The sequence below is a fragment of the Panthera onca genome, chromosome D1, assembly GCF_046562875.1.
Source record: "Panthera onca isolate mPanOnc1 chromosome D1, mPanOnc1 haplotype 2, whole genome shotgun sequence".
Taxonomy (NCBI): domain Eukaryota; kingdom Metazoa; phylum Chordata; class Mammalia; order Carnivora; family Felidae; genus Panthera; species Panthera onca.
In genome coordinates, this window is record NC_138348.1 from 52,635,301 (window position 1) to 52,647,891 (window position 12,591).

The 12,591-nt window shown below is 40.8% G+C and overlaps 2 protein-coding genes across 2 annotated transcripts; one reads left to right on the forward strand and one right to left on the reverse strand.

Moving 5' to 3' along the window:
* The first annotated feature begins 1,881 nt into the window (after window positions 1-1,881).
* Window positions 1,882-4,937, forward strand: LOC144613067 (olfactory receptor 56A4-like). The gene is made up of 2 exons (XM_078433974.2): window positions 1,882-2,323; window positions 4,233-4,937. The coding sequence occupies exons 1-2, from the start codon at window positions 2,075-2,077 to the stop codon at window positions 4,935-4,937; spliced, it is 954 nt and encodes a 317-aa protein (XP_078290100.2). The 5' UTR covers window positions 1,882-2,074.
* Window positions 4,938-11,420: 6,483 nt separating this feature from the next.
* On the reverse strand, window positions 11,421-12,341 carry LOC132677687 (olfactory receptor 56A3). The gene has a single exon (XM_060629464.3). The coding sequence runs from the start codon at window positions 12,339-12,341 to the stop codon at window positions 11,421-11,423; it is 921 nt and encodes a 306-aa protein (XP_060485447.3).
* Between the last annotated feature and the right edge of the window lie 250 nt (window positions 12,342-12,591).

Genomic DNA, 12,591 nt, shown 5'->3' on the forward strand with positions numbered 1-12,591 from the left:
AACTATAGATCCAGGCAGAGGGATAAAACCATGAAACAGGAACCTATAGAATTCCCAGGGTGTCCCTGGGAGGAAGATAACTTTAAAATTGGGAGATCATAAGTTGGCCAGAATTGTGGTCAAATTTAAGTAAAGATAATGGGAGAAGCAGTCAATGTGATGTCTGAAGCTGAGCAGAGCTGAGGCTAGGGCTGGCTGAACTGAGGTGGCAGTCTTGGATTAGGGTTAGCCTAAATCAGTGGTTAGGCCAGTTAATGACAGTTGGATGTAGCTTTATCATTCTCAAAGTATTGTCCCTGGAAAAGCAGCATAGGCATTACCTGGGAACTTCTTAGAAAAGTGAATTCTTGGCTTTTCTCCCCAAACTACAAAATAGGTAAGTCTGGAGATTGGTATCAGCAATCTGTGTTTCAACCAGCTCTCCAGGTGATTCTCATACACACCCACATTTGAGAACCACTGGTCTAGATAAAAGAAAAGGCTGATAAGAAGCCCGCACTATATATTGAAGAAAAAAAATGGAGAGCTCTAAATATCGATTTGGAGGTGTGTGTGTGTGCGTGCGTGCGTGTGTGTGTGTATTCAGGGGCACCCAAACAACATGCGCCAAAATTCATCTGTAAGGGATGGTGGGATGGTTTTTCCTCTGCCTCAGAGGAGAACAACAGCAGAACCTGGCAACTTCTTCCCATGAGGGTCCAGGATGGTTAAGAAGATCCTTGAAGAGAACTGAAGCTCCAGTTTGTACAGCATCCTGTGCTTGGGCATGTTTAACTATTCCGTTAGTTCTTCTCTTGTTCTTGAAGCCTTATTTCCTTATTTTTTCTCCTTTACCAAGGAAATATAATGGTTTTTATTTTATTATTTTTAAGCAGCTACTTACTGACTACAGATGCAAATAAGATACTGCACAGGTAATTTTGTATTTATTGTTTCCACCCCTAGGTTTCACCACTAATTGTTTTTTTTTCTTTCCCATTCTGCTTTGTTCTGCTTTTTAGTGAGTATTAAGCAAGACTGCCAGTGGTTCACAGTACATCAAGATATGGAGATGCTAAATTAAAAGAGTCAAGGGTATTATGATGCTTTCAACAATCTGTCAGTTTCATATATCTGACTTGTACTTATTGAGTGCCTTTTATGTCAGCAGGTGCAGGGCGCTTTTCTCTGTGCTATTATAAAAAGATAAGATTTCATTGCTGACAAATGGAGCACAGACTTTTTGGCAGACAAATAGGACATACCATTTGTATAGGAGAGTGTTATTAATGCTTTAATAGCAGCATGCTCAGGAAGTTAAAGGATCATAGGGAAACAATGGAAAGGGGAGGCATCTAACCATGGATGCAGAAAGAGTAACAAGAAACACCATTTCTTTTTTTTTTTTTTCAACGTTTTTTATTTATTTATTTTTTGGGACAGAGAGAGACAGAGCATGAACGGGGGAGGGGCAGAGAGAGAGGGAGCCACAGAATCGGAAACAGGCTCCAGGCTCCGAGCCATCAGCCCAGAGCCTGACGTGGGGCTCGAACTCACGGACCGCGAGATCGTGACCTGGCTGAAGTCGGACGCTTAACCGACTGCGCCACCCAGGCGCCCCTTCAACGTTTTTTTTTTGTTTTTGTTTTTGTTTTTTTTTTTTTGTTTTTTTTTTTAAGAAAAACCATTTCTAAGACCTATAACTCTCGTTCCAGATAGAATGCAACAAGAAAAAGTTAGTTATTTGAGGGAAAGAGAGTTGATTCTAGGAGAAGGAGATGACATGTAAAAACACAGAGTTGAGACAAAGAGCAAAGCATGTTCTGTCAGTGGCTGGGTTTATGTGTGGAGTTGGAATATACTTGTGAAGGGAGTTATTTTTTATTCATAAGGTTATGAATGCTAAGGACATTGTTTTAACAAAGAGTCACTTGTACAATTTAAATTGTAGACATATTTCATGTCGACAGAATTGTGGAGAAACATGACAGCCTAGAACAAAAGCAGATACATCAGTTAGGAGATTGTTAATGAAACAGTCAAACCCTGAATTCATGTCTTTCCTTTCAGCCAGTTTCAGGCCCACCTGCCAGTCATGGTACTATTTCTCAACAACACAGGCACCCAGGTGACTGAATTCCTGATGATTTGCTTCCCAGGAATGCAGGAAACACAGCACTGGCTATCTGTAGTCCTTGCTCCCCTCCTGGTTTTGGCTTTGGGGGCCAACTTTGTGTTATTACTCACCATTCGGCAAGAGACATCTCTGCACGAACCCATGTACTACCTACTTGCCATCCTCTCCGTGCTGGATATCATCCTCTGCCTCACTGTCATCCCCAAGGTCAGACCCCTTCTGGATTGACTTCCAAGCATTCAGTTATTTTTCTTTAAATAGTGGTTTGTTTTGCTGCTATAAATCCTACTACCCCTGAAGGACAATCCTCAGTGAGTGGTCCATACCGTCACACAGGGTCTGTCACAGCTCCCAGATATGTCCCCTCTCATTCTCAGTGTCCATTTTTTAAATTTTTTAATTATTTAAAAAAATATTTTATTGTCAAATTGGTTTCCATATAACACCCAGTGCCCATCCCAACAGGTGCCCTCCTCAATGCCCATCACCCACTTTCTCCTCCCTCCCACCCCCCCATCAACCCTCAGTTTATTCTCAGTTTGCATCCTTCCCTCTCTGTAACTTTTTTCCCCCTTCTCCTCCCCCATGGTCTTCTGTTAAGTTTCTCAGGATCCACATACGAGTGGAAATATATGGTATCTGTCTTTCTCTGTATGACTTATTTCACTTAGCATCACACTCTCCAGTTCCATCCACGTTGCTACAAAAGGCCAGATTTCATTCTTTGTCATTGCCAAGTAGTATTCTATTGTATATATAACCACAACTTCTTTATCCATCATCCATGCATCAATTGATGCACATTTAGGCTCTTTCCATAATTTAGCTATTGTTGAAAGTGCTGCTATAAACATTGGGGTACAAGTGCCCCTATGCATCTGCACTCCTGTATCCCTTGGGTAATTTTCTAGCAGTGCTATTGCTGGGTCATAGGGTAGATCTATTTTTAATTTTTTGGGAAATCTCCACACTGTTTTCCAGAGTGGCTGCACCAGTTTGCATTCCCACCAATAGTGCAAGAGGGTTCCCATTTCTCCACATCCTCTCCAGCGTCTATAGTCTCCTGATTTGTTCGTTTGAGCCACTCTGATTGGTGTGAGGTGATATCTCAGTGTGGTTTTGATTTGTATTTCCCTGATGAGGAGCGACGTTGAGCATCTTTTCATGTGCCTGTTGGCCATCCAGATGTCTTCTTTAGAGAAGTGTCTATTCATGTTTTCTGCCCATTTCTTCACTGTATTATTTGTTTTTCAGGTGTGGAGTTTGGTGAGTTCTTTATAGATTTTGGATACTAGCCCTTTGTCCGATATGTTATTTGCAAATATCTTTTCCCATTCCATCAGTTGCCTTTTAGTTTTGTTGATTGTTTCTTTTGCAGTGCAGAAGCTTTTTATCTTCATGAGGTCCCAATAGTTCATTTTTGCTTTTAACTCCCTTGCCTTTGGAGATATGTCAAGTAAGAAATTGCTGCAGCTGAGGTCAGAGAGGTTGTTCCCGCTTTTTCCTCTAGGGTTTTGATGGTTTCCTGTAGTGTCCATTTTTTAAAGATTTAATTCTTTCCCAACTGACAGGCCCTCTCTCAATGTCTGAGTCAATGATATTCCAAGTTTTTACATTCTTTTTACTTCTAGGGAGATTTTCCTTGACTCAGAATGATCCCACCTTTACATCCAAGAGCTCTAGAATTTACTTTCTAAAGTGTAACTGGATGTATGTTTATATCATATAGTGAGATAGGAAGCAGAATTGAAAGAGATTTCTTATATGTCTAGAGAAGGTGGAGAGTATCCAAATGTAAATATTGAACTTACTGAGTTTGGTGTTCTTGTGATGCATTCAACTGGAGTTTGGGTAAGAACTCTGGGGATCAAGAGAAGACAGGCTAGAAGTAAACATTAAACAAGAGGCATGGTCTATAGATGGGGAGAAAAGGGTATAAATAAGGCTCTACTTGGGATGCACATAGAAGGTATTTTAAATTAAGATACTGTCCCAGCTGGGATTATAGGGCTGTGGTTTGGGGATACAGATGGTTGAAGCCATTGAAAGTTTCCCCCAAGGTTAGGTACTGTAGGGTGGGAATGAATGCAGTTTTTGAGAATAATGATTCTGGCAGGTCCTGCTCATCTTCTGGTTCAACATGAAGACCATCAGCCTTGCAGGCTGCTTTCTGCAGATGTTCATCATGAATACATTCCTTCCTATGGAGTCTTCCACCTTCCTGGTCATGGCCTATGACCGCTATGTGGCCATTTGCCATCCTCTGCACTACCCGTCCATCATCACTGAAAAATTTGTCATTTATGCAGCCATCTTCATTGTCTTCCGCAATTTTCTGGCCACACTACCCACACCAGTTCTGGCTGCCAGGCTCAACTACTGTGCCAGCAATGTGGTGGAGAACTGTATCTGTGCCAACATTTCTGTAGCAAAGCTCTCCTGTGGGGATATTCACCCAAATAAGCTCTACCAATTTGTGAGTGTTTGGTGTCTACTGGGTTCTGACCTAGTGCTCATCTTACTATCCTACTGCTTCATCCTGAGGGCTGTTAAACGTCTGCAGTCAGGAGGTGCAGCAACCAAAGCCTTGAGTACTTGTGGTTCCCATCTCATTCTTATACTTTTCTTCTATACATTGCTGCTTGTCTTCATCTTCACAAACAAGGCAGAAAAGAAGGTGCCCTCAGAGGTACCCATTCTTCTCAATGTCTTGCACCACCTCATTCCACCAGCCCTGAACCCCATTGTTTATGGAGTACGAACCCAGGAAATCAAGCAAGGGATTCTCAAACTATTCAAGTACAAGTTTGGAGAGATATGAGTCAAAGATCCAGATTATGAAAGTCTGTTTTAGTGATAGATTCATCTAAATGCCCCGAGGAACACATATGACATCCATGCTGCTACCCTCATCTTGAACTTAAACCTTCTGCAGACACTGTCATAATATTTACCCTCATTATCGCCTCCTCAAATCCTCACCGAACACATGTTTAGGCAACAATTACCTTTTTATTCTAACCCGTTGCCATCATGATCCTTCAATACCCATCCATTAAATAATTATTTAATACCTTCCATATACTTCTTAGTCTTTACATTCTGAGTAACTGTCACATTTAATTCCTAGGGCAAGGATGAGATAGCACTTTAAATATAACATGGGGGATGTGGGTAGGAACAGGGGAACCAATGAAGACAATATTTTCTTAAATGTTTTATTTATTTATTTACTTATTTATTTAAGGTTTTTTTTTAATGTTTATTTATTTTTGAGACAGAGAGAGACAAAGCATGAATGGGGGAGGGGCAGAGAGAGAGGGAGACACAGAATCTGAAGCAGTCTCCAGGCTCTGAGCCATCAGCCCAGATCCCGACGCGGGCTCGAACTCACAGACCATGAGATCGTGACCTGAGCTGAAGTCGGACGCTTAACCGACTGAGCCACCCAGGCGCCCCTGTTTTATTTATTTTTGAGAGAGAGTGTGTGTGAGCGAGGAAGGAGCAGAGAGAGAGGGAAAGAAGATCCAAAGCGGGCTCTGCACTGAAAGCAGTGAGCCTGATGTGGGGCTTGAACTCATGAACCTGTGAGATTATGACCTGAGCCAAAGTCAGACACTCAATTTACTGAGCCACCCAGGAACCCCACTCAACCCACTGAGCCTCCCAGAGACCCCAAGACTTAATTTAAGTAATCCAGGTGAAATGTAATAATGGCTTGGATTAAGGTGATGAGTAAAAATTGAAGTTATGGGTCAAAGATTTGCTGAGAGTCCATAAGTAGGATATAAAAGATGGAGAGGAGTAAAGGATGACTCCAAGCCTTTATTTTTCTTAAGTTTTTATGTAAATTCCAGGTAGTTAACATTCAGTGTAATATTAGTTTCAGGTGTACAATATAGTGATTCAACACTTCCATACAACACCCCAGTGCTCATCACAAGTGCACTCCTTAATCGCCATTACCTATTTCACCCATCTGCCCTCCCCCACCTCCCCTCTGGTAATCATCAGTTTGTTCTCTATAATGAAGAGTCTGCTTCTTCAAGGCTGTTTGCAAAACAGTTGGAAAGGCAGAATTGCCATTTACTGAGGAGCCAGTTTTATATGTGATATCAGAAATTTGGCTTTGGACACCTAACTCTATTTCCATACCAAACTCCTCCAAATGACTGTACTTTTAAAATGACTGTTAAATATCCAAATAGAGAAGTAAAAGTAAGCAACTGTACATATGGCACTATTCAGGGACCAGATCTAAGCTAGCAACAGAAGTTTGAGTCATCGGAGTATATAGGTGGGATTTAAATCCTATTTAGATGAGTGATATGAATTATGTTGATGAATTATCCACTTATTTCTATACCTTTCTTCAAGAAACTTATTGATGTGTTGGGTATCCTGGATCCATACTTGTTTGCCACTCCCAAAAGAATACAATCTCATTAAAATCAGAAGCTCTTTAATTCTTCTTTGTATCTGGCATTTTGTCTGGCACATAGTAGGTGCTTTTTCAATGAATAATTTTGACTGTCTCAAAACTTTTGATCACATTATGTGGCATCTGGATTATGGAATCTTGATCTAAAAATAGTACTATTTTGGGTGCCTGGGTGGCTCAGTCAGTTGAACATCTGACTCCTGATTTTGGCTCAGGTCATGATCCCAGGGTTGTGGGATCAAGCCCATGCACATCATACAGCCTGCTTAGGATTCTCTTTCTCTCTCTCTGTCTTTCTCTTCCTTATTCCCTTCTCCCCCACTCAGGCATGCTCTCTCTCTCTCTCTCTCTCTCTCTCTCTCTCTCAAATAAAAAAAAAAAAAAGCACCAACCCACCCCCTAAATAGTACTATTTGTTGATGAAATTTCATATGCTGGTTTCAGCAAACATTAAAAGTTATGTCATTTTTGTTAGAATAAAAGCATTCATTAACATAATTTAGCAGAGTAATGGACTTCTTATATTCAAAATAGAGGATACAACTTTGTATTTTATTTTTTTAAATGTTTATTTTGAGAGAGAGACAGTGTGAGCAGGGGAGAGGGGCAGAGATGGAGAGAGAATCCCAAACAGGCTCTGCACTTATAGTGTGGAGCCCAATGTGGGGCTCAAGCTCATGAACCATGAGATCATGATCTGAGATGAAATCAAGAGTCACTTAACTGACTGAGTTACCCAGGCACTCCAGAGGATACAACTCTAACATTTAAAGAGTTGCAAAAACGTAAGCAGTAAGTTCCTTGACATCAGTCTTGGCAATGGTTTTTTGGATCTGATACCAAAAGCAAAGGCAACAAAAGCAAAAATAAACTATTGGGACTGCATCAAACTAAAAAGCTTCTGCACAACAAAGGAAATCATTGACAAAATGAAAAGGCAACCTATTAAATAGGAGGAAATATTTGCAAATCATATATCTGATAAGGGGATTAATATTCAAAATATATAACAAACTCATACAACTCAAAAGCAAAACAAAAAAAAAAACAAAGCAATAACATCTGATTAAATAATGGACAGAGGATCTAATAGACATTTTTCCAAAGAAGACATACAGATGGCCAACAGGTACGTCAAAAGGTGCTCAACATCACTAATTATCAAGGAAATGCAAATCAAAACCACAATGAGATACCACCTCACACCTGTTAGAATAGATATTGTCAAAAAGATAAGATTTGTAAGTGATGAATCACTGGGTTCTGTTCCTGAAACGAATGCTACACTGTATGTTAATTAATTTGAATTTAAATAAATAAATTTAAAATAAAAAAGATAAGAAATAACAAGTGTTAACAAGGATGTGGAGAAAAGGAACTCTTATGTACTGTTGGTGAGAATGCAAACTGGTGCAGCCACTGTGGAAAACAATATGGAGGTTCCTCAAAAACTTAAAAATAGAACTACCCATGGGGCACCCTGTTGAGTTAGTTGGTTAAGTATTGACTCCTGATTTTGGTTCAGGTCATGATCTCATGGTTTGTGAGTTTGAGCCCCATATTGGGCTCTGTGCTGGAAGTGTGGAGCATGCTTGGGATTCTCTCTCTCCCTCTCTTTCTCTGCCCTTCCCTCCCCCCAAATAAATAAACTTAAAAAAAAAAAATAGAACCACCCAATGATCCCTCGATTCCACTGCTGGGCATCTATCTGAGGAAAATGAAAACACTAACTGGAAAAGGTACATGCACTGCCATGTTCATTGCAGAATTATTTATAATAGCCAAGAGATAGAAACAACCTAAATGTACGTTGGCAGATAAATAGATAAAGAAAATGTGATACATATACACACACACAATGGAATATTATTCAGCCAAAAAAAATGCAATCTTGCCACCTGTGACAACATGGATGGGCCTTGAGGGGATTATGCTAAGTGAGATATGTCGGATAGGGAAAGACAAATACCATATGATCTTACTTACATGTGAAATCTAAACAAACAGCAAACAACTCCTCCCCTCCCTGAGCTTATAGAAACAGAGAACGGATTAATAGTTGCCAGAGGTGGGGGGAATGGGTGAAATGGGTGAAAGGGGTCAAAAGGTACAAACTTTCAGTTATAAAGCAAGTAAGTCATGGGCATGTATGGTTAATAAAACTATATTGTATATTTGAAGGTTGCTGTGAGTGAATATCTTAAAAGTTCTCATCATAAAAATGTAACTATGTATGGTGATAGATGTTAGGTAGACTTGCCATAGTGATCATTTCACAATATATACAATATAAAATCATTATATTGTACACCTAAAATTAATATACTGTTATGTAAATTGTACCTCACTAAAAATATAAATTAAAGACATTAATACAGTAAGATGTTATTAAATATGTAGTCAATAGAAAACTTGAAACCACTTGGTAGCCAGGCTGAATGTGCCGCTGTCCCTGCCACCCCATCTGAGATCCTGGAATACCTGGTAAGGTGTATGGGAAAAGGTAATTGTTTTAGGTCTCCTTTATTTACAGCTACCCTAGCCAGATTTAATAATGTTCTCTTCAGCTCAGATCTGCCTCCACTGGCATCCAGTCTAGGAGTAATGAGGATGAAATTATGCAATCAACCAATATTTAAAGAAGATGCTTAATGTTGAGCACCATTCCAATTAAATTTTCCCAAGATATAATGTTCTCTGTGCTGTAGCATTCCATCTATAGTACCATGATAATAATAGGTCCAGCATTTGAACTCCAGCCTCTTCTCCTGTACGTCTCTGGTTTGTAGGATCGTGTCCCTGCTGTGGTTCTGATGTGAGTTCCCATTTACTAGCTCTACATTGATCTCTAGTCCTTTGCCAGGTCTTGACTGATAGCCACCTGTTTTCTTTCTAAATTTTATTTTTTAACTTTTTAAAGGTTATTTATTTGTGTCTTTTGAGAGAGGGAGAGAGAGGGAGCAGTGGGGGAGGGGCAGGGAGAGAAGCACCAGCAGTGCAGAACCCCAATGCGGGGCTTGAACACATGAACCATGAGATGGTAACCTGAGCGAGTTGAATTCTTAACTGACTGAGCCACCCAGGCATCCTGATAGTCACCTTTTAATAGCCATTTGTTCTTTGTCACGGGCCCTGCTACTTGCAGATCTCCCCTGTGGACAATGCCCTGGGCTTCTGCCCCACCCTCTCTATGGCTGTATTCCACCTACCTGTTAGGGGAGGAGGCAAGGTGTTGGAAAAGCATGGAAGTTTTTTTTGCGTCTCTTGTCTCTGAAATGCAGCCAGATCAACACTAAACCATCTTGCACACCTAGAAAACTGATTTGATGATTAACCGAGCCAGGTACAGGGCTCAGACAGGTGAACTGGGGAAGAGAGAAGCCGTGGAGGGCAGGGAGCTGTTTTTGCTTGTGGATAGAGGATGGAGACAGGTGGGTGTGGGTGGGTGGGTGTGGGGAGAGTATGGGAAAAGCACCCCTCCCCACCACCCCACCCCCCAAAAAAAGCAGCTGGAGAGACAGTGGAAAAGTGGAAACAGCCACAGGGACTGAACGAAAAAAGGGAGAAAGGAGAAAGGAGAGGGTTTGCCTATCTAAAGGCAAAACATGGTTTCATAGACTCTTAGAACAAGCAATACGTTTTAAAATAACTAGTTCACTGTCTTCATGTAACAGATGAAGGTGCTGAAACTCAGTGAGGCTACTGATTTGTTTCCAGTCACAATCTTGTATGTGGTTGTGCAAGTACTAGAGTTCAGAACTTTTAACTCACCATCTCAGGAATTTTCTCTTTTGTAAGTTGCTTACTGTGCTTATTTATACCTCATTTCTTTCCACCTCCTTCTATGTGGAAAAAAATATTTCTTCAATTTTATAGGGCCTAGATTGCTTTATATTCTGTCTAAAAAATAGCATATGCATTCCTCAATGATTGCATATTTGTTCTGTGCATCTTTGTGCCCTCAAACTCTAACAAAGTTTCTATACCAGAGCAATTGCCTAGGAAGTCTTTGCTTAATTAATAGTAGGCCCTAATAGCTTAACGTTTCATTGCTGGGACATCTTCTGATGCTGTGACATGTTAGTACACCAAAGCAGAAACCTATACGCACATCGCAGAGTGAGTCTTTGAATTCTGAAGATGAAGCTTCAAGCACAGACACTGGTGTGAGGACACCAAAGAAGAGCCTTTGTGTGATAACTTCTCTGAAACCCAGTAAATCTCATTTCTCCACATGTGAGCAATTCTTGCAAGAGCCTTAGCCCTCTGAGGGTTGCACCAGAAAAGGCGCAGTCTTTGCTTGGGCAAAGATGGGAAGAGAAGAAAATTACTGGCTTAGTTGGAGGTAATGGAAAGAGATTTACTTATGGACTCTAGCTATTATTCATCATTCAGACCTGACATTTAAATACTGTGGTCTTTTTCAACTGCATTATGCAACTAGGTTAAAAACAGTAATAAATTAATAACAATGTTACAACCAAGGGCATTGATACCCACAGTTTTATATTTAAAAAATTACTTGTATAGAAATGTAAATACAGTATTAACTGGGATTTATTTCTCAACTATAGAGTTCATCCTCCTGAGTTCTCATATTTCGGACAGAATAGAACTCCAAAGATTGGGAAAAATTTTTAAAAAGTCACAGAAATGCGAGATTTTTCTTGGGGGAGCATTAGGATTTGAAGCAGAGGGATAGAGTCAAGAAATTGTTTCAGATTTAAATTTACTTCTTTCCTTGAACTTACTATCTCAATTTATTTGAGCTATGAGTTCCAACCCAATTTTCCATTAACTGATTTATAAGTCATCATGTATTAGAAATGCAGAGATCCTGTTGTCCTTAATACCACCCTTTCTTCAGTAATCTCTGGATTCCTTGCTTGACCTCCTGGGTTCGACTCCATAAACTATAGGGTTGAGGGCTGCAGGGATGACATGGTGGAGGACGTTGAGCAGGACTGGCACATTGGGTGAGACCTTCTTCTTCACCACATGAGTGAGCACGAAGACCAGAAGGATGGTGCTGAAGAAGAGGATAAGGATGAAGTGGGAGCCACATGTGCTCAGGGCCTTGGCCACAGCACCCTCTGCCTTGAGTCTCAGCACCGCTCGCAGTATGAGTGTGTAGGAGAGGAAGATGAGGATGAGGTCGGATCCTAGCAGTGTCCAGCCTCCAGCAAACTGGAGGAGGCGATTGATGGTGACATCATCACAGGAGAGCCTGGAGACAGACATATTGGCACAGATGCAATTCTCAATGACATTTCTCCCACAGTAATGGAGCCGGGCAGAGAGGATGGGAATGGACACAGTAAGAAGTGCATTCCTGGCCAAAATAAAGACAGCAGCCTTGACTACAAATTGGTCAGTGATGATGGATGGGTACTTCAGTGGGTGGCAGATATAGCGGTCATAGGCCATGACCATGAATGTGCAGGACTCCATGGAAAGGAAGCAGTTCATGATGTACATCTGGAGGAAGCAGGCATAGAAACTGATGGACTTGAGGTCAAACCAGAAGATGGCCAGGACTTTGGGGATGACAGTGAGGCAGACAACAATGTCCAGCAGGGAGACAATACTGAACAGGTAGTACATGGGCTGGTGTAGAGAGACCTCCAGCCGGATGGTGATTAGGAGAATAACATTAGCCCCCATGGCCAGGAGGAATAGGAGGCTGAGGGGCAGGGACAGCCAGAGCTGCCAGCTGGGGGACCTGACAAAACAATTCAGGAGAAAGTCTGAAACCCTAGTGGAGTCATTTCCATGAGTTGTCATCTTGTGGATTCTGTTTCTACAGATTTTCTTCGATGATTTAAAAAATTAGGATCAAAATTAACCTCTGACTGTGGTTAAAATGAAATAAAAAATTCGAGTTCATTGGATGTAACCTATGGCTCCATCAGGTTATTTTGCCTTAACTGGGGATTTTGCATGTTACATACAGAAAAAGAAATTCATTTAAATCTTCAGCAAATTTTGTTTCTCCTCATTTCCTGAATATTTCTAATTTCTTAATGAAACAATC